Consider the following 20,414-nt stretch of genomic DNA (forward strand, 5'->3'; position numbering starts at 1 on the left):
ATCCAAAATACGTTTTAGTGACGCAATAATTGCGTCACCTTTTTGAGTCACTAAATAGTGACGCAATTGTGTCACCAAAAGGTGACGCTAAAAGGTGACGCAATTGCGTCACTAAATAGTGACGCAAAAATTGAGTCACTATTACGTCACCCTTTGGTGACGCTTGGTGACGAAATCTGAAATGGTGACGGTATGAATGGTGACGCTTTTGGTTGCGTCACTATTGCGTCACCTTTTGAAAAGGGTGACGCAAAAATATAAAAGGGTGACGCAAAAGTTGCGTCACCCTTTTGCTGTTTTCTAGTAGTGTATGAAAGAAAATAAAAAAAAACAAAAATAAAATGACTCTCTTATTCTTAAAAAAAACTCGAAATGATATTACCACTGGATCGGTATATCATCATCTTCATCTTCACTCTCATTATCGATCATCATTTTTATGAAAAAAACAACAAATTAGAAAAGAATCAGAAGCTCTGATATCATGTAGAAATTTGCGGAATAATATTTTTATTGATAACCAAAATTACATATAAATAGATGAGAGTCTTACATTGAATAAGTAAACTAGACATAATGATAAATATTTCTAAATATATATTTTCCGGATTTGATAAGATATCCATTATACGATATATCTCAAAATATTCTTCAAGATCGATGATTGTTATTTATGCAAATTGCTAAAACTAGTACTAACCGCCTAACCGGTAGATCGAGATAAACTAAATGTGAAATATATCCCTAAAAAATTTTGAACCAATATTAATTAACTCTATACATATTATGTGGACTCATCAAAGAAGAAATCTTGGATACATATATATATACACCTTAATTTCATAGAGTTATCAATGTATTCGCAGGAAATATGGAAAACGTACGGTTCATATAAATAAATGTGCATCAATGTTAAATTTTCTTAGTAGAAGGTTTTTCGTATTGATTGTTCAAGTAATAAAAGATCGAACAAGATATCTAATTGTGCTCCATGTGGCTAATAGAATGAGATTTCTATCCAAATACCCAAATATACAAAGCATATTCGAATGATTAGTTATAATATAAAAGATCCAACATTTCCGTTAAAATAAATACGCATATATATATATATATATATATATATATAAAACTTCATATTTTAATACAGATCTTGAGATTTTTTTGCAATTTATCAGGTATTCGACCCAATTACATCTACTAAAAGACCAATGGATCTTTTCTCCTTGATTATATATTCTCTTCGTAATTGGGTTACCATCATGTGTCGTTTTTTATAACTAGATTAAAATTTTATCAGCGAAAATGGAGAAAGAGAGAGGGAAAGCTATTAATGAGAATGAAAAATGAATATTAACTCAAGTTTGGGTGGATTAGTGATAAGAGAAAATATAAAAGATATACTATCATCTCGAGTTGATTCAAATATAAACGTGGAGAGGAATATTCATCCGTACTTTTCCAGTGAAGAGTTAGTTAGACCAAAGGTCCGGTGAATTTGCGGATTATAAAAAAAAAAACAATTTTGCAAAATATTATTAAGTTAAAAATACTTACGGGTAAATTAGGTGGTTGCATAGTTTTTCTAAAATGGCGATTCGGTACGTACGTCAATGAGTGATTTGGTTTATGGAAAGGTGTATGAAAATAATCAATGTAGGGAAGAGGAAAAAAAAAGGGCTTTCGATGCTATAAGATCTTAGAGAATGATGTGTGATTAAAGTGGGAAAAAGGAGAAAAGGAAAATAAAATAAAATAAAGAAGGTTAAATCGAGAAAGCAAAAGAGATCGGGTAAAGTTGAACGTTGTAGTAATTATTTTTCTTGGCTTTTTTTTTTTTATAAATGCTTTTCCTTTTTTGCATGCAAATTAAAGGTAAGTATTTTATTCATCATTACGCTCTATTTGTTCTCTAATCCCAATGAAGCATATATATGAATATCGACCCACTTTCATAGGAGGAAAGATATCTAAACTAATCTTATCCTTCACAAAAAAAAAAAAGAGAATAGTTTTTGTCAAGATTTGTGGAATAAAACTTTTTTATATTATTGATGGTCGAATAAGTTTAAATATACATTTTAGTTTCGTATTAATAAAATTCCTAATTTCTATTCTAATAATAAGAATATATAAATCCAATCTAAATAGTAATTATATTAATATGTAAACTCTATACGAAATAAAACTCTTCGTATTACTCAATAGTTTATATATACATATATGTGAACAAGAAATATAAAAAACAAAATATTAGAGTTTTTTATTACTCGTGTCTGAACCAAATCGTCTCGGATTCCTTCACTGAATTATTGTATTCTCATGGTAAAACGCTTCATTTATCTGTCAAATCCATCTTTTTACAATACAAAGACACACACACACACACACACATATATATATATATATATATATTAATGCATCTCATCGGTAAATTTGTTAGAGAGTAACAATAGTATTCTGATGCTAAAGTTCATAAATGATTGATGCGACACAAAGAGACAAATCCTACAAACATAGAGTACATGTATAGGAATAAAGATTCAAAGGGACATATATAGGATATATATATATATACACACATGTATTGAAAAAATGTTGGACATGAACAAATAGAATCCTTGTTTCTTATGAGGAATTCTGCATTATTTAGACCCACAATCTTTCCTTTTTATCATGTAAATTCTTTTGAGAGTTTTTTTTTTCATTTGCATGAAGGAATGCTACAAATTTAAACTAATACTATGTAATGAAAAAAATATTATGTAAACAGGATTAGATAATGTAAACATGTCATAAAACTAATTATAATAAAAACTAAAATACCGATACAAACAACAAAAGCCTTGACGACTGTCCCTAAATTTTCTTTAAACCGTGTATAAATAAAAATCTTAAATAACAAATATAAAAAATTATATAGCTTCATTTCAGATTTTTGTAAAATAATTTCTATCAACGGTAAACAAGACAAGGTGAAAGTTTACGATGAAGGATGATTGGAGTGAATGTGAATGTACACACTGTCTGATTAACATCTGGCTTGGCTATAACTTTGAGGCCGAAATAAAAAAAAAATTAATATAGAAATTGGTCATTTTTATTTATTTTTAAGTGAAAAAAGTAACCATGTATGTGTGCATTCCATCCACTATTGCAGTCAAAAGGTTTGTTTTCCTCTTTTTGCCTTTTTTCATTGTTTCCTCACTTTTGTTTTTGTTTGGAAAAAATATATATATACAAATAAATAAACAACGACAAAGATAATTAACGTTGGTGTTGTGTTTTGTTTGTTTGTTTGTTTGTTTTGTACAAGATTATGTACATACAAAGGGTTTTTTTAAACCGTTAGAAGATTATTTTCTGCAAGAGTTTAAGATGTTTATGCCATTTTTTTTGTAGGAATTTAGAGAATAGGAGAATAAGAATAAAAGGATTTTGAATTTATTTAGGAAATTTTTGAAGATTAGAGTTTTGGTTGTAAGTCTCGAACATGTGGATTTGGTGAGAGAGAGATGGTTTTGGAATCAAATCTCAGATGGGTAGTGTGTGGCATTAATGTTCTTAATTAGGGTTTGAAGAAAGAGATTACACGAGGTAAAGAACAACTTATTTCACTTTCTTCAAAATAACAGCCAGCCAATTCATGAATTTATGTGGAAATGTTATTAAGACACATTGTTGTAGTAACTAATTGAAACCCATGTCCAAAAGCCTTGATGGATTAATGGGGAAGGAATGGAAAGAGAGAGAGAGAGAGAGAGAGAGAGAGAGAGAGAGAGAGAGAGAGAGAGAGAGAGAGAGAGAGAGAGAGAGAGAGAAATGGAGAATAGTGGCATACACAAATCCCTCTGTTTGGGACAGAAGGATCATTTCAATGGCCCCTTTTTTCTTGGGAGTTTGAACAAACGCGTGCCCTATCAAGCTGACACACCAAATTCAAAAAACAAAGACACTACACAACACACATATCACCAAACCAAGACAAAATATTATTCTCTCTCTCTAATCTTTCATATTCTCTCTTCTTTTCGCTGGCTCGCCTTTTCAAGCTCCCAACATGGATTCTCTTTGCCAGTCTTAAAACCCATCACTTTGCATCACAACCCAAAATTTTCAAAATAAAAAAAAAACGATAAAGCAAAAGGATACTAGATTCTGCTTTCCCACTTTTTTCTCTTTTCATCATCCGCAGGCCATAGTTTTTAAAATATTCTCGGAGCTCTTATAGTGTGTTGTTTCTTCTATATTATCTTTAATTAACCACATGTTGTTATCCGCTCTTATCTAAGGACAATTAGTTATAATTAATAAGGAAAAGCAACTTGAATCATTGTCATGGTTTAGGTGGTCATGACTAGGCAAATCATGAGCTAAGGATCCCATCCACGCCTAGTTTGCATATCTGAAGACTAAAGAAATGAATATACTTTTTTTTAATAAAAAAAATGTATATTTGATGATTTTTATATGTTGGGGTATTTGATGAATCAATTCTTTTGGAGTATATTTGCATGGGGATATATAGCATGGCAGTGTAGATGGCACTTTTTGGGTGCATTATTATTTAGAAAAAACACACACACAAACAAAAAAAGAAAAGGACCCCACTTTTGGGGTTTCACACTCTGTGTTGCCATCATTACAGATGAGGTGGGATGGGTCACACACCCTCTCTGCTTTCAACTTTTGTTTCATTCCCTTTTTTGGTAGGGTTGAAGGAATGTCTCTTTGCTTGCGGGCCCTATAATGTTCTCCTCTAGTTAAAAAATAATAATAATTATATATATATATATATATATATCCAAACTTCTATTCTAGTTGGTTGTTGTGATGGGCCGTCTTTTATTTGGGCTCGCATTGCCTCACATTCATACTTCTTATGGCCCTTAAAAGCCTTAACCATAGTTTGATACATAAGTGATAAGTCAATGATTAATTTTATTACAAAAGTTCCGATCATATTTCTGTGCGTGAACTCATAACGATGATTTCTAAATCATTGAAAGATGCGTTTATTTTCCTTTATTTGCAAAGGATTTATGAACATGCTTTTTTTTTACATCAAATATATTTTACGGTTAGGTAAAAATACTCATTGATTAGATAAGTCACGATGATGGAAAATAAATACATTTCCATATCGAACGATAATAATTTTCTATACGTTTTTTCCGTTCAGCTATTCAAATTTTTTACGATCCTCGTCTTCTGTACGAGGACATTCAATACACACACACACAAAATTTTCTCAAACAAATTAGGTCACAACCCAACAAGCTTTTTAATTAGGAATTATTTACAGACAAAAAATAGAAAACTGAGAAGCAAAAGGAGCATTTACCTGGCAAAGCTCACCAGTCTTTAAGCAGTTCTCCGGCGACATCTCTGTAACTGACTTTCTTTTTCTTCACCGGGGGCATGTCATCCGTTTCAGTTCCGAGGTTGCTGTCCGAAGGGTTCGCGTTGGTGGAAGAAGTTGAAGGCTTTCCGGTTATCAGACTTGAAGTCTCCTCCGCACTTTTCGGAGCAAGGCTCGGGAACATGTTCATTAACATGGCTTGGACCGGATCCACAATGATTTCCACCTTCTCTCTTTTGCTGCCTCCCTCTATGTTTTCGCCATTGACGAAATCATCTTTCATCTCAATCTCTGACTTATAACTTCCCTCATCTTGTGAGGCCTCACCTTCAGCACTGTGGCGTATGAGCAATGATTCTTGATCTTCTTTTTGGGAGTCGGCTGTTTCATCACTTGTTTTTGTTTGTTCCTTTGCAGTCTCTTCCTTTGTTTTTTCACCGAAAGCATCATTTTCCCCGGATTCATCTCCGCCTATCTTCGAAGGCTTCTTGCCTCTTCGGAGTGTTTGTGTTCTTCGGGTTCTAGAAGAACCTCTTCCTCTCGTGTTTCTCTGTAACGGTTCTGACTCTTCAGAAGACTCATTCTCCTCTGTTTCATCTCCACCTATCTTAGAAGGCTGTTTGCTTCTGCGAGTCTGCACCCTCTGTGTTCGATTGGGAATAGACCTTCCTCTCTTTGCTGTTCGAGCAGCCGGCCTTTCTCTTGGCCTTGTGATGGCCCTTTTGGAGGAACCTCGTCCTCCAGTCTGTGCACTGCCACAAGAAGGCACTTCTGTTGCATCCTGGTCAGGTTTACTGAAGAGGAAAATGGCATCATCACCAAAAAACCCATTAGAAAAAAATCCTGCCTGAGATAGAGGGACGTGAAATCAAAATCTTACAGATAAGAACAATACTTACTCTGATTCTTCTGTTTCAGACTCCACCATGTTGCTAGGCCTCAGACTGTATGTGTCCTCGATCAACTTTTGCTCTCTCTGCAAACTTTCCTCCAGCCACTGCATGCTAACAACATGTAGACCCTTCTTCAAAAGAAGGCGTTTCTCCATTTCATCAACACTGCATAGAAAGAGCAGAATTATCAAGGAACATACCTAGTCTCAGATCCAAGGCTCAAGACAATATCCTCCTTTTAAGTGATCTGAGTATTAAATGTGTTGCTTAGCTACATCAAAAAAGTAAGAATGAACATGTGGGCATACCTTTTCATAAGAGAATCAAAATCCACATGGTCTTCTGATGAACCAAGGACTACAATATGTGTTGCATGAGCAAGACTGTTGCTAATTTCTCCACCGCCCATTAAGACCTCAAGTGCCAACCTCCTTGCCGTAAGACCCAACAGAGCTTCCTCTTCAGTTCTCCTTCGAGAAGTAAGGACAAAGATGATGAACAGCTTTACATTATGACATGTTTGAACACTGTAATAAGCCATGAGGATGTCTTACAATGATTGACTGAAAGGGTGGAAGTAAATGCCGCAGCCAAAGAAAACGGACCATCTCTTCTCTGGACAAAACTTTTTCTTGTAGTAGTCAATGGCTTTTGTTTCATCAGATAGCCTGGCGTTGTTTAAGACCTGGAGGAATTGAAGAAAAAGCAGTTTCCAGTCAATTAAATTTATGATTTCAGCAAACAGGCTCAACAAGTATACGCCAGATTCTGAACATGACTAACTGATCATACGAGTATATACCTGTTTGATACCTTCAAGGTCTAAATCCCAATAATAAGAATCAGAAAATTCGTCAATTTCGTCCTGCAACTTTGTCCTCGAGGCATCGGTGAGGTGGAGGAAGTACCTTCACAGTAGATTATTTAGCAGTAGAGATAAAACCGCAAGAAATTTATGGAGCGACATAATGGTGAAGTGTACCATGCGCAAAATGTCATAAGAACTCACCTTGGCTGCAAAGGAAGCAGCTTATTCCATGAACAAGAATCTAACAACCATGAAAGATGGATAACATCTCGTTGACGCTTTGCTGCCTGATATTTTATTCCTGAAATAGTTTGTCCTTGTCATGCTCTTCCATAATTTTTTTTTTGAATGCAATCACGTGCATAAACAGGTGGGATAGAAGAAAGAAGGATACCACTGCTTTCAGCTGCAATGCAATGAGTCACTGAGTTGTTTAAATTCATTGAAAACTTTCCTCCATTCTCAACCACCATTTTGTGCAATGCATCAAGAGAATAGGATGAAGGCACATTAACAAAATCTGCATAATTTGTCAAGGAGATAAAAAGAAAATGCAGTATCCAGAAGTTTTCAAGTCTGTGATTACCAGCAATTTCAGAACATATTATGTAACAAGGCGGGTCTAATTATAACAGAGAAACTGTAATCTGCAAACGTATATCACATGACCTCACAAGTAATTTAAGTTTGTAAGAGCATGGAGGAACACCAGTTGGGGCAAATGCTATACGTTCTGAACAGAAGCTGAATCATTGATTAAAGACCAGGAGAGGCCTTGGGAGAAATTATGCCTAAAGGCTGTCAAAGGATACAAAATACCATATTTGAGAAGATTGAGCTCTTGCCCTTGATATCAGAAACATCAGTTTGTATAAACTGAGAGGGGACAAGAGGGACATTCTTTTTCTCCCTCCTGGAAGATTTATTGACTTTCTGTTTATCCTGTGTGCTTTCAGAATCCTTCTGTTTTTGTGTTGTACCATTACTTGAATTTACCAACACCACAAAAGCTGCAATGTTAGCAGAAACCAGACATGTAAGCAGCAAGCCAATCATTTGATCAACTTTCAAAACAATGGGAACCCACACCAGCTTGTATGGTTCTTTTACTCACACTGTACATCAAGACATTCATGCCAAGGCTTGTCATATCTTACTCTGTCGATACGAGGAAATCTCAGGCTGTAAGGTGCAGCAAACACCTGACGAGGAGAAAAGGTTTACAGAGGCAGAGGGCATAGGCCAAATAAGTGGCAATTCCAAATGCTGCCAAATGAAATCAAAGCCATAGAGGTCTTTAATCCCCTCAATCTCATATCTTACGGACATACCTCAGATCTTATTGTCCTGATATCACTAGTGACTGAAAGTATTATTGATCTGCAACAAGGGTAGGAAAAGATAGGCGTAAAGATGAAAATGTCAAAACAACGCTAATTCTCTTCCTTATTAGAGGAAAAAACAGGCTAAAAAACCAAAAACTAACTTCTCAGGGCTTTCAATCCAAACATCTGGTCTCTCTTTTGAATGATTTGTGACTTGATAAAAGCTCGGAGGCACTTTCTTTGGGTATTCATTTTTCCTGAAACACACACACACAAAAAAAAACAAGTAAAAGCACCGCTAAATAAGGCCTAGACCGTCAGTTTTCTACCTTCAATGTGCACACACACATACATATTAACATGCGCATGTACACACATCTGTCTTTGTGTGTGTGCGCTACATCTCATTGCATAGATTCTTTTATCCTCTTCCAACACACCTTTTATCGTACATATTCAAAAAACATTCATCACCTATATTGAGAAAGTCATGTGACTATCTAAACTCTAGTCGCTTGATCACCTGAAATAAGGCTTCAATTTGCTCACAACAGAGCCAAGCTCATCATCAGAAAGTCCAGTGCCAACTCTGCAAAAGGAAATAAATCTGCCAAAAAGCAATTTATTATTATACATAGCAGTTCCTTTTTAAATTTCATACAAAATGTTCATTACGAATGATAAGTCCAAAAGTCTTAAAGGTACAAGCAAAGCAAATGACTTACAACCAATGATCTTTCCAGGAAAACAGTTTGCAGCCCTTACCTAATTGAGTACTCACCCTTTATGAACTAATAGGTCTAAATTAAATGAATCCGGTACATTTTGAAATAAAATTTCATAAAATAACAGGGAACTATAACAGCTTTCCCAATGCTCTGCACAAAAACTATACCGTGTCACGGCCACAGGAAAAAACCACAATTGAGTTAGGGGGAAAGAGAAAAACCATAAGCAAAAGTGTTTATGTCCGCAAGCGACTCTCTCAGCACTGTAGGTGGTTTACGGGGAAGGGAAAAGGGCCATAGAACTTGTATTCATAAAAAGGATTTCACATTTTAATGGAAAATGTAAAAGCTCACATATACTCACCGCCTGGGAAATACATTTGCCTCTGGTCGTTCAGCTAAGGCCACCAGAAACTGTGCTACCTCCCCTCCACGACGTCCAGAGCCATAATAGCCCCCTGGTAAGGATGTATGAAATCCCTAATAAGCTCCAACAAGCAACGAGCATCATTTTTGTAACAAGGAGAACTAAGATAAATATCTAGTATACCTATAATAAGAACATCTAGGTCAGCACCAGCCCGAATATACTCAGGCTTCAACTTTAACCACTTGCCACTACGATCTCCGGGTTCCCATTTAGAATCCAGGTCTTTCAGCACAATTCCTTCATCTCTGTGAAATATAAGTAAGAAAAATATAATCAGGATTTCGCTCATGTTTGAGCGGTAATCCATATGAAGAGTCTATAAACTAAGAGCCAGACTTCTGACAGGCAATAAACAGTATTCACAGTAAGTGAAGACAGACACAATAACCCACAAGGTCTTATAATTCATAAATAGAAGAGAAGAAACATTTGACTGAAATCTGGAAAAGAACATGGAAAAGAAATTAAAAACCTGTTTTCAACAGTTTCTTTGAAGAATTTCTCAACGTCATCTGCAGCATGAGCAATAATGGACCAACAAGGTTCCCCTATAGAAAGATCATAGCAAAAATCCAGTTGTTGATGCATTACAGAAGTCTGGCAAAATAATATAGTTCTTTAAGGAATCAATATGAAGGTGAAAATATGTAGACGTCAAATGGAGCTAGAATACTCTCAAACATAGCACAAATTTCAATAATCTCTGTCACTAATAGACATAGATAAATACTTCTATCCTCTTTCGAACTCTTTGACACTGAAGAAGTTTCCTGTGTTCACATGCCATCCTTGGATGGCAACGCAAAGAATCTTATTCTTAATAGTTCTTACCTGAAGGGCGATGAGCATTGAGACCACCATCAGGTACTAAGACTTCAAGTCGGCCTTTTAAAGGTTTAACAACTTTCCTCAGAAGTTCATGTCGTTCCTTCAAGCTCTGGTGGATGACACTGGTATCCCCGACATAAAGAACATCAAAGGCAACATCTGGTCAACAGGTCAAGGTAAAAAATCTTGCTAACAATTTCATCAGCAAAACTTGAGTTGTCGACATCAACTTCTACTTCATGCCAAGCCGGAAAACTAAGGATACAACATAACTGCATTCCAAAGAAAAATATTTAAACTCATGATCAAATTCTCATGCAGTAGCAAGCGAAAGCAAACAACAAAAGCAATAAAATAAAACTTCAGGATAAGAACCTGTCTGTGGCTGTCGAGGCCCTCCCTTGCTGCCTTGGCTGTAAAGAAAAATATAACATCCATAAAATCTACCACCAATGAGACTAAATATTTCAACAGATGGAAATTGATAAAAGGCCAAACCTATTTCCTGATTCGAACCAAACTCAGCAAATCGATTGAGAGATGCATCCCAGACCAACATCTCGCCATCAAGAATACATCTATATGGTAATAAATAACAATGGATAACACATGGTCTGACATTGCATGTGCATATTCAGAATAACCTCCACAAATAGCAACTGGACTCTTACTTGTCAGCCTCAATATTTCGTACAATAAGATCTGACATTGCATGTGCATATTCAGAATGGTCAAGGAAGTTCCTGCAGAATCACCAATGAAATAAATTGCAAAATTCCAACAGTGATGGATAACTGCACAACCATAAAATTTGGGCCATAGGCAAATAACATTCTTAAATCCCAGTCTCGTACAAGAGATGTAACCCACCTAGAGAAGTAATGTATCTCTGTGCCATTTTTATGTATTTGTATGCGATCTCCATCAAATTTGCATTCAGCAACCACAGATTTCCCATGGAGCTACAAAGATGGAGAAATACTCATGAACTAGATTAAAGATGGAAAACCTTCACCAGAATGGCTTGCAAGAAAAGAAGAAAAATCAAAGTGGCAGATATGGAGTAAGCAGGCAATTGAGTTTGTGGCAATTTACCTTTTTCCAAGCAGCATTTACATCACTGATACGCATAGCCAACTGAGGCCGCACAGCCTTCCCAACTTCTATATCCTACAAAAGTAATGAGAACTGTGCCGTAAGTTGAGAAAATTTTGACACGATCAAAGAGTATAATGGATAGTGATGACATGTACGTTACTTTATCTAAAACATGAGATATTTTCCCAAGACAAGGGACAGAAAGTACCCAAGGGTAACAAATACAAACTGGAAACCTGTTGTAAAAGGTACCAAATTTCACACGCATCTTATCTATTTATAGGTTCAGATAAGATATTTTGTCATTCGATAGTTTCCATAATTCCATTCAAACCTGGCGCTTATGCCGCTGATGCCGATTCCTCAACTTTTCGCAGACTAATTTCAAGTCACATGTGACATTAAACAAGTCCTCAGCATCTGGATGGAACTCCTGAAAAATGCTCTTCTCGCTCATTCCCAACTTCAAATCTGTAAAGCAGTGAGCAACAGAAATCGAATTCTCATGTATCTCTGGAAGAAATAGGCCAAAAAGGGATGTAAAACATTCTGAAAACATGCATGAAAAAGTCCTGCCTTTCAGGATGATCATAATGATCCACTTCATTTCCTGCGCATTTGTCTTCTGAATCAAAGTGGAAAGAACAGAAGTTTTGTCTGCTCTATTTTTCATGGATTCCCAAAAACAATCAAGAACCAGAAAAGAGGAGAATACAAAGTTAGCAAATATAAAGTAGTAACCCATCTTACCAAAAGAACCAAATATATGAACCCTAAAACAGAGTTAATATCAGTTATCTCTAGACCAAACGAAAAAAAAAGATAGCAACTCAATGCAAAACAACCAAACTCAATTCAAAGGGGTAAAATGTTACATTGACAAGATTCCATAGAAGAAAAACACCTGTTCTCGCTGGAAGCCAAACGATCAAGCGAATCATTCAGTTCCATGATGGTCAATCCACCCGATGCCATTCCTTGCCTACGTTGCAGCACCTATCCGCAAAAAATCCCCAAAACGGCATTTATGCTCACTGTTTCCTCCGATCAAAATCGAGCGAAAACACGATCCACTGGAACTCAAACAAAAAACCTGAAAGTCAACGAGAAGACTCACCTCGAAGGAGATTAGGGCAAAGTTACCGGCGTTGGCGCCAGCCTTGGCGGTGCCGCCCTTCCGCCAGTTGACGAGGCGGACAGCATCCGGTGAGTCGCGGGAAATGCCCAACGCGTCGATGAGACACGTGGCCAGTACGGATTCCTTGAGGCCGTAACTTCCGCGTTCGCGGTCGAGAGATGGAAGGATGAGTCGGACGGCGGCGAAGTAGTCGGAAGGTTTGCAGTAGGTATCGAGGAACTTGCGGAACTTGGACCGTTTCTGAGCGGAGGTCTTGCTCTTCTGAATCCAGTTGAAGAGAGAAACCAGAACGTTGAATTTCACCTCCTCCGTCATCTTCACCTCCGTCGGAGATCGTGCGTTCTTCTCGATCGCCGGATAACTAGGTTTAGGGTTTGAGATTCCGCCGGAGAGTTCTCGGCATTAATGAATATGGCTTCCTCCGGAAGCCCGTTGCAATTTGAATTGGACAAACAAGGGTAAAAAAGTAAATAACGGGTAAATTGACAACGTGGCAGACCCAAAAGAAAAGAAAAAAAGAAAATAGAAGGAAAACGCAAACGCCATATTTGGCATTTATTAGAGTTTTCGGTTAGCGTCTGCGATTGTGCACAAACAGCACTCTTACGAAACAGAGGAGCAAAGGTGTTGGAAGTGAAGTACACTCTTTACATGCAAATCAAGGAGTCCACACAATACACAGCCTCCGATGAAGACACGGACAACATGTCGGAACCACGACATGAGTAATACAATTTTATGTTCATGAGAGATGCCAAAGACCGGCAAAAGTGACCATTTTCCAATCCATCAAGATGCATTCCTATCGTCTGATTTGACCCGCAATTATTTTCTGTAGTCGAAGACGTGTTTCAGAACGTTGACCCGTTGAACCCGAAGAACGGACGCTGGATAGAACAGAAGAAATATCAAGCATTGAACTTGTTCCGTCTGATCATGGAAACAGAGGAACAGATAAAAAAAACATGGAGTTATACACTGATTTATGAACTATAAAAGATGTAAGAAGATGTGTCTTACGTTCAAAACACTGTGCCTTATCGACATGTCGGTATGGCTATAGCATGGTTCTAATTTCTAGCTCAGTCTACCGCAAATATTGATACAAAATGCAGTCTGTACACATACCCATTTTCTGAATAAATCTAATGGATAGTAAAGTAACATTTCTAATATTCTATCCTCTAAGCATCGAAAATATGAATCAAGTTAGTCTCCTCGCATTATTCCATGCATTCCATGCACTTTGATGGCATTGTTCTTAAGCAAAAACAAACGTGAAAATGGAACCCAGATCAAACTTACCGGAGAATCATAGAATTTGATATAGAAACGGGAGCTATCTATAGAGAGCTTTGTTTGAAGAATCTCAGAAATGGTGGAACTCAGCTTTCCATTCACGCTCGGTCCAAGTCCACCTATAGATATTAACTCCCCGTACGCAGCTGGTTCCTCAGTACCAGCAAATGAAATGGGCACTCCGTTATTGAGCAAGATCATCACATACTGAAAACAATAAACGAAAGAACATGCATTAGCCACGACAGCCCTAAAAAGATTCCACAACAAAGTACTCTCCTTTCTTTCTTTTGCAAGAACGAAGAAGCCAATCTCTCGTCCAGAATTTCCCTCTTTTCAAAAAATGCAGTACCCAATTCACACATCCAGTATCTAAACTACGAAAACGATGAAAACGCCACAAACGAGTCAAACAGGAATTTCATCAAACATGTGGAGTGCACTGACCCACAGCAGCAGGAAAACCGATAAAGGTAAAACCCAGGTCGTTGGACTCTACGTTCAATACACTCTATCAACTCAAACATAAAAAATCCATGAAGCAATGCATGTTCTATCTAAAGTCGTAAATGGGCAATAAAAGGAGAGAGAGAGAGAGTCTTAACAGATTCGGGTTTGCCGATAATCTTAGCCACGGCCTTCGTGGCGTCTTTGAGGATGTCGGAGGCTGTCACGGCATCCACCGGAATGTTCGTGAACAGATTAAGTGTTGGCATTTTCTCCTCCTTGAGACAAACGACGCTGTCGACAGTTTCTATCAACTCAAACATAAAAAATCCATGAAGCAATGCATGTTCTATCTAAAGTCGTAAATGGGCAATAAAAGGAGAGAGAGAGAGAGTCTTAACAGATTCGGGTTTGCCGATAATCTTAGCCACGGCCTTCGTGGCGTCTTTGAGGATGTCGGAGGCTGTCACGGCATCCACCGGAATGTTCGTGAACAGATTAAGTGTTGGCATTTTCTCCTCCTTGAGACAAACGACGCTCTCTTCACAAACGAGTGGCCCTCATACGGGGAAGGTGGGATAACGGCCTTCCATGCAGAAATATATTCATGAAATGAAACGACCTCAAAAGATTTTTTTTTTCCATTTTGTTTTCTCCTCAATTTACACTACTCGGTAGTCACAAATAAAATATAATAATAGTAATAATCTATTATGACTATAAAATTCCACTCTACGCGTAGAAAATCATTTTTACCGGGCAATACCTAAACATTAGTAAAAAAAAATGGGGTGTTACATAACCATTTCATTAGGCCTAATGCACAAGCACAAAGTTAAGGATATTTAACATAACATATTTGATACAATTTGAAATGCATTCACACATTAAATCAAACTAATCTCAACCCCCTCCCCCCGGGCCCGTCCAAAGGCGCATGTATATATATATATACACAGTCATTTGGCACGAAAACACGAGAAGAGTAGGTGGTGCAAAAGGTAAATAAATATAACGAAATCGTTCCGTACTAACCACGCCATATTTTTCAAACACTAGTTTGATATAAGACGAGGGTAAAAATAAAAAAGAAAAGAAGCATTCACATTCAGGCAGTTAAAACGCAGTTATCCAACGTGGGCATTAAAGAAACAGAAGATGCTGTCCCGTCGGTGGAGGACACGCCCAGTTGCATTCCGACAGTAACTAAAGTCTCCAAGGATCTAGCGCTGTTAGCTACCAGATCCTCGTCAATTCGTACCGCACCCTGCCGAATTCATCATCATTAAAAAAAAAAAAAGCTGTCGATGCAGACCAAATCATACTTCGTATATGTATTTGTTATAGCCGTTTTGAAACTGATCTTTAGTAAGCAAAATATGAAACAGTGCTAACCTTCTCAAAGACGCATATAACCGTGCTTCCACCGAAGGAGAAGTATCCAAGCTGGCATTAGAGAGAGAATGGTAATGGGAGTTTAAGAGTCGAAAGGTATTTGCATAAGGAACATCTGTTTTAAAAGTACTTTGCTTTGTAATAAACTGGTAACCACCTCATCTCCCTTCTTCAGATTGTCGCCCTCCTTCCTGACAAATGTGATGCTACCGACCATTGTCGCTCCAATAGCAACAAATGCTACCTGTTACATATATTTAAAGTCAGGAAAGGGAGTTCCATTGTATGATCAGATTTCATTTTACAGTTTCTTTTTTTTACCGATCAGATGACAGATTTCTGTGTATTTGTACAGATTCAGATTCGAAACTTAGCATATGTTCAGAACTAATTATGTTTTCCAGTCATCCTAATCCTATTTTCATTCGGCCATGTGTTATTTCTTTAAAAATTACAGCCACAGGCCAGGCGAAACAGAAATAGATACGACATCGCAAACCTTTCCAAATTCACGTGTCGAGATGATTGCCACGGTCCGTTTATTCTCCGTGAAAACATTGCAGTACTTGCTATTTACCGCAATGGGATTAACCTACGAAGCAAGGCGTAGATAAACAGGGAAACGGAAGTCATGGCCATGAGGAGATAAGAAAGAAAGTGCTGAACGCTAAGAAGGGGAAACATACTGTATATAAGCATCCGGGAATTTCCACAAACTTTTCGATGACTCCGGAGACAGGAGCATGAAAACGATGATAGTCCTGTAACAAGTCGAACAACCGTGTAAAGAAGAGGTTATTATGTATCTTAATAATTTGTGTTTTGCAATAAAGTATGCAGCCTTGTCAGAAACCTGTGGGGCCAATCGAAATATCACCAAAGCTCCATCGAGATAAGCATCGGAATGCAAATCCTTCCCTAGGAGGCCTTTAACCGAAAACTTTCGGCCCTACCATTTGATGTTACGAGAAACAGAAAGAAATGATCAGAGATTTTAGGATGGTGAGCAAAATCTACAAAAGGGGTTGTCTACAATAGATTTTACACTGCCTAAATAAAAATATAATATCTACAAACCAGTTTACCTTGATCCAGAAACGCGTGCTATCCTCTACGGACTGAAATGCCATTAAACGACAATCGGCAGCACATGCAGCAACATCATCACGATCCATGCAAGCAACTGGTCTTGCACCAGGTTTTAACTCCCGAATGAAAAATTCATTGAACGTCTGTGCAAGTAAATTGGTCAGATTCTGAATCAAACAGAAGTACACAAGGTTATATAGCTATTCAAGCTATCTAAATCACAATATGTACTAGACTCTACTTTCTTTCCGCAGTGCACTAAGAAAGTAGATAATTTATCTCAATTTTACGTTGAAACCAACCGTGAAAACTTATAACTCCAATCTAATAGTTAACGTTAACTTGATCCTGATGGTGAGGTAATAATAGAAGGCTTGCTTACCTTAAAGTGATCCAGAGGATACTTGACTTCAGCCATGTTTATTTGATCCTGTAAAGGAGAGGGATGTTTCAATTCTCACGCCAATTTCAACCAAAATTTACGGAAACAAAAATAATGCCACCAAAACAAAATGTGGGGATGTAGTGGATTGGTTAAGGACCAGGCTCTACAGAGAAATAGAGAAGAAAATTCAAGTAATGTCCTATGATCTCCGTTAGGATTTCACATGAGATCTGTTACCAATAGTAATGTACTTCTTTTAAGATGTCCTTTGTAGTGTTGTACAGTTTCAAAAACACGTTTCAGACAGATGTTTTCCAAAGTCTAAGCCACACCACAAGTCCCCCTACTGACAGGCCAAAATCCAGAAGCAACTTAAGGGCCGGAGAAAGCTAAATGAGAAAAAATTATCATGCCTTGAAAAACTCAAGAAACTTTGGTATATTTTGGGCAGATTCAACCGAGTTCATTTTCTTCCCCTGCTTCTCAGAAATATTCTGCAAAATCTCTTTTGCTCCTGCATCAAGGAGATCAATCCAGCATGAAATATCGATGAGAGGAGAACAAGAGACAGAAAAAACTGAGATTGTATACCTTGGTCCATAAGCCGGAGTCCAATTTTTGACTGGTAAATTGCTCGCATCGACAAAACAATCTTCGGATCAATCAACTCCTCCACGAGCCTCTTTGTCTTTCTATCAATCACCTAAAGTAACAAGCAAAGCGCACAGCAAAAGCAAGAAAGTTAAAAGAAGGAAAGGCGTATCGTATCAGAGCTTTCTCATGCCAGTATTAGCTCAAACTAAAACATAGAAGTTTCAAGGAAAGACAAAATGAGACAGGACACAGTTCGCCTCCAAATTAAATTTTCTGATATATGAATAAAATGAAGAAAGAGCTACAATACCACAATATGTGAAGCACTTGAACCAGTATTCAAGCCGACATCATATGTTGATAAATGAGCCCATTCACTCAGTTTGAACATCCACCTGGAAAATTGTTAACTCCAAATGTTGGTTAACCCTGAAAGCATATTTATTTCTTACGTATATCTGATTAAAAACCTTTAGAAAGAAGATTCTCACCCATAAGATGCCTGTCTATCAGTTAGGAACCCTCCGGTCATTACTTGATTACCAGTTCCTTCGTCAAAACAGAGAGTCATGTGAATCATGGTATTGAGCTTATCAGAAACCTGAAGAGTCTCACCGCACACAGGGCAATTATTTATAAGTGGCTCCCTGCGATAATAGAAAGGGAATTACAGAGACTCGTATAGGAACTAACCAATTTGGTCAGGAAAGTAGCATTCAAGAATTATATTTATTCAACAGAACAAGGTCTTTAAGAGGCCACTTACCTCTCCTGTTGAAGAGCAAGAAGCGCAGCCAACTCGTCTATGCTCACAACACCATCGCCATTCAGGTCAGCAGCTTTGAACAACTCCTCTTTCTGGTAAACAAGTGAGAGATAACATCAAGTGTTTTTCTCAAACAGTGCCGGGCTTTTGAAAATGTAGGGCAGAGCCTTTTTCTTTTCCCATGAAACTCTCACCACCCCATTACCAAACATCTGCAGACACAAAAAAAATAGAAGCACACGCTACTGACAGAGGTGATAAAGCTGAGTAAGTTCAAACCTTGTTAGCAGCCACTTGGTTGCCAAAAGCACTAATTAGATCAGCAAACTCAGTGAGTGAGAGTTGTCCATCTTCATTATAGTCCTGCATTTTGTTAAAGAACTCAAGCTATCAATTCTAAGCACCCGGGATGATATAATATTCCATAGATAAACTGCTCAAGACAACCATCAACCATAGTGTTCAGAAAATTCAAACAGAACAAAGACAGTGTGGTAGCTCATTGTTTCTTAGGTAATACACACCTAGATTCAACTTGAATAAAGAGAGACCAACCAGAAAGACAAGCACAAGGGGACACTTAAAAATGTAATATATAGAAGACATACAATCACAAAACTAAGAGACTGTAATAGACAGAGAGGATGTTCAGGCAAAGCATACCACTATAGACAAGATACGCTTTGCGAAAAGCTTCTCAGTTTCAACAGGGTCCTGCATACGTTAGCAAGCAAATATCAGAAACCATTGTCATTGTATTTGTCCAACCAAGTCTCTACACACAGCAGACCTCAACAGAGCATGAAAGGAAGATGCTGCCAACAACATTAGATGAGGTCGGGTCTAACAGGTCAAATGACTTACAACTCGAATCAGATTCCTGCATCACAGCCAAGAAAAGGAAGAGCAAAATAAGCACAAGCATCAACATTTTGTCGTGAATTCTTCATGAACGGGCACTGCAGAATGCACGAGGATTAAGATTTCAGAACCGCAGTGAGTGACAGATACTCAAATGAAAACAGTTGGAGAACGAACATCGAAGAACTGAACTATAACTTCCACTTCAAGCAAAGTACAGAGTGGAATAACATACAGAGTCAGACCCACTGACCTGAGTTAGAAACTCGAGTAGATCAAGCTCACAATAACCCACGATATTGTTCTTAGAAAGCCTATTGGTCTGCACCAAGAAAGCCCTATCACCAGATCATTCCCCACAGAAAGCCGAAATCTAGAAAGAACAGAATTTAGTTGATTATCACAAACCTCGAACACTGAGATTCGAGCAAGACTAGGTCCATTTCTTTCCAAAAGGAGCTTCTTTTCCTACTTATTCATAATACACAGAAAAGTCGATCCGAGGTTAGCGACCCTAATTAGCCGCAGATGCTTAAGAGTCACACATCGGTTTCAGATTTCTCACAGAATTCCAAATTGGTTTGTCCGTGCTGCAAAAATCATCAAAAACAAAACCGTACCGACATTCTTAGATATAGGAAACTCGTGTTACGAGGTGAATTAGGAAAACAGCATCTATGGGGCCTTACTTGTCGGAGATTCCCGTACGGAATGTCTGTTCCCCGAAGGAAACACAAGCAAGCCACTTATCCTTGAACTCCATCTCCGCCTGCCAAAACGACGACGCATGATCACCGTACAGAAAAAGAGAGTTCACGAGAAAAACGAAGAGAGAAAGAGGGGGGGAAAAAACTCGAAGCGGAGAACAAACACATACGCCGATGAGAGTGAGAAGAGCAATGCCGGAAAAATCCTCGGCGGTCACAGATCTCTGATCGGCGGCTCCGGCGACACTGCCGGAGGAGCCA

General features: G+C 37.8%; 3 protein-coding genes across 10 annotated transcripts in view; all 3 read right to left on the bottom strand.

The window, feature by feature from the left end:
- Window positions 1–5,120: 5,120 nt before the first annotated feature.
- Window positions 5,121–13,032, bottom strand: LOC104817773 (DNA ligase 4). 3 transcript variants are annotated; one of them, XM_010547083.2, is made up of 26 exons: window positions 12,590–13,031; window positions 12,377–12,468; window positions 12,049–12,134; window positions 11,807–11,943; window positions 11,470–11,544; window positions 11,245–11,336; window positions 11,046–11,117; window positions 10,873–10,952; window positions 10,750–10,787; window positions 10,640–10,646; window positions 10,378–10,533; window positions 10,019–10,094; window positions 9,667–9,791; window positions 9,481–9,574; window positions 8,912–8,995; window positions 8,550–8,645; window positions 8,395–8,443; window positions 8,178–8,265; window positions 7,876–8,073; window positions 7,458–7,583; window positions 7,265–7,364; window positions 7,058–7,163; window positions 6,810–6,940; window positions 6,564–6,725; window positions 6,262–6,420; window positions 5,121–6,156 (listed from the first exon to the last, which is right to left on the bottom strand). In XM_010547083.2, exons 1-26 carry the CDS (start codon window positions 12,923–12,925, stop codon window positions 5,355–5,357), a joined length of 3,567 nt encoding a protein of 1,188 aa, XP_010545385.1. In that variant the 5' UTR covers window positions 12,926–13,031; the 3' UTR covers window positions 5,121–5,354. The 3 variants fall into 3 exon arrangements, with proteins under 3 accessions (XP_010545385.1, XP_010545384.1, XP_010545386.1); XM_010547082.1 differs by having other exon boundaries at window positions 11,807–12,134; window positions 12,590–13,032; XM_010547084.1 differs by lacking the exon at window positions 12,049–12,134 and having other exon boundaries at window positions 5,122–6,156; window positions 12,590–12,975.
- Window positions 13,033–13,133: 101 nt separating this feature from the next.
- Window positions 13,134–15,003, bottom strand: LOC104817772 (macrophage migration inhibitory factor homolog). 4 transcript variants are annotated; one of them, XM_010547078.2, is made up of 4 exons: window positions 14,878–14,953; window positions 14,515–14,634; window positions 13,916–14,116; window positions 13,134–13,540 (listed from the first exon to the last, which is right to left on the bottom strand). In XM_010547078.2, the coding sequence occupies exons 2-4, from the start codon at window positions 14,623–14,625 to the stop codon at window positions 13,436–13,438; spliced, it is 417 nt and encodes a 138-aa protein (XP_010545380.1). In that variant the 5' UTR covers window positions 14,626–14,634; window positions 14,878–14,953; the 3' UTR covers window positions 13,134–13,435. The 4 variants fall into 4 exon arrangements, with proteins under 4 accessions (XP_010545380.1, XP_010545382.1, XP_010545381.1 ...); XM_010547080.2 differs by having other exon boundaries at window positions 13,134–13,497; window positions 14,878–14,952; XM_010547079.2 differs by lacking the exon at window positions 14,515–14,634 and having other exon boundaries at window positions 14,758–15,003.
- A 130-nt stretch (window positions 15,004–15,133) lies between these two features.
- LOC104817775 (phosphatidylserine decarboxylase proenzyme 3) overlaps window positions 15,134–20,414 on the bottom strand; it is a 6,017-nt gene continuing 736 nt past the window's right edge. Inside the window, exons 2-22 of one of the 3 annotated variants that reach the window (XM_010547085.2) lie at window positions 20,324–20,414; window positions 20,136–20,215; window positions 20,012–20,036; window positions 19,855–19,914; window positions 19,700–19,768; window positions 19,376–19,465; window positions 19,249–19,299; window positions 18,865–18,948; window positions 18,586–18,677; window positions 18,311–18,466; window positions 18,130–18,214; window positions 17,817–17,928; window positions 17,639–17,739; window positions 17,223–17,270; window positions 16,837–16,983; window positions 16,605–16,700; window positions 16,438–16,512; window positions 16,251–16,343; window positions 15,909–15,995; window positions 15,752–15,802; window positions 15,134–15,623 (exon numbers count right to left, since the gene is read on the bottom strand). In XM_010547085.2, coding sequence (XP_010545387.2) covers window positions 15,465–15,623; window positions 15,752–15,802; window positions 15,909–15,995; window positions 16,251–16,343; window positions 16,438–16,512; window positions 16,605–16,700; window positions 16,837–16,983; window positions 17,223–17,270; window positions 17,639–17,739; window positions 17,817–17,928; window positions 18,130–18,214; window positions 18,311–18,466; window positions 18,586–18,677; window positions 18,865–18,948; window positions 19,249–19,299; window positions 19,376–19,465; window positions 19,700–19,768; window positions 19,855–19,914; window positions 20,012–20,036; window positions 20,136–20,215; window positions 20,324–20,414 — 1,852 coding nt within the window. In that variant the 3' untranslated portion in view covers window positions 15,134–15,464. Of the gene's footprint in view, window positions 15,624–15,751; window positions 15,803–15,908; window positions 15,996–16,250; window positions 16,344–16,437; window positions 16,513–16,604; window positions 16,701–16,836; window positions 16,984–17,222; window positions 17,271–17,638; window positions 17,740–17,816; window positions 17,929–18,129; window positions 18,215–18,310; window positions 18,467–18,585; window positions 18,678–18,864; window positions 18,949–19,248; window positions 19,300–19,375; window positions 19,466–19,699; window positions 19,785–19,854; window positions 19,915–20,011; window positions 20,037–20,135; window positions 20,216–20,323 lie in introns of those variants that run through there. The other 2 variants (XM_019203029.1, XM_010547086.1) reach the window with 2 other exon arrangements.

This window comes from Tarenaya hassleriana, unplaced genomic scaffold (assembly GCF_000463585.1).
Source record: "Tarenaya hassleriana unplaced genomic scaffold, ASM46358v1 Cleome28, whole genome shotgun sequence".
Classification (NCBI taxonomy): Eukaryota; Viridiplantae; Streptophyta; class Magnoliopsida; order Brassicales; family Cleomaceae; genus Tarenaya; species Tarenaya hassleriana.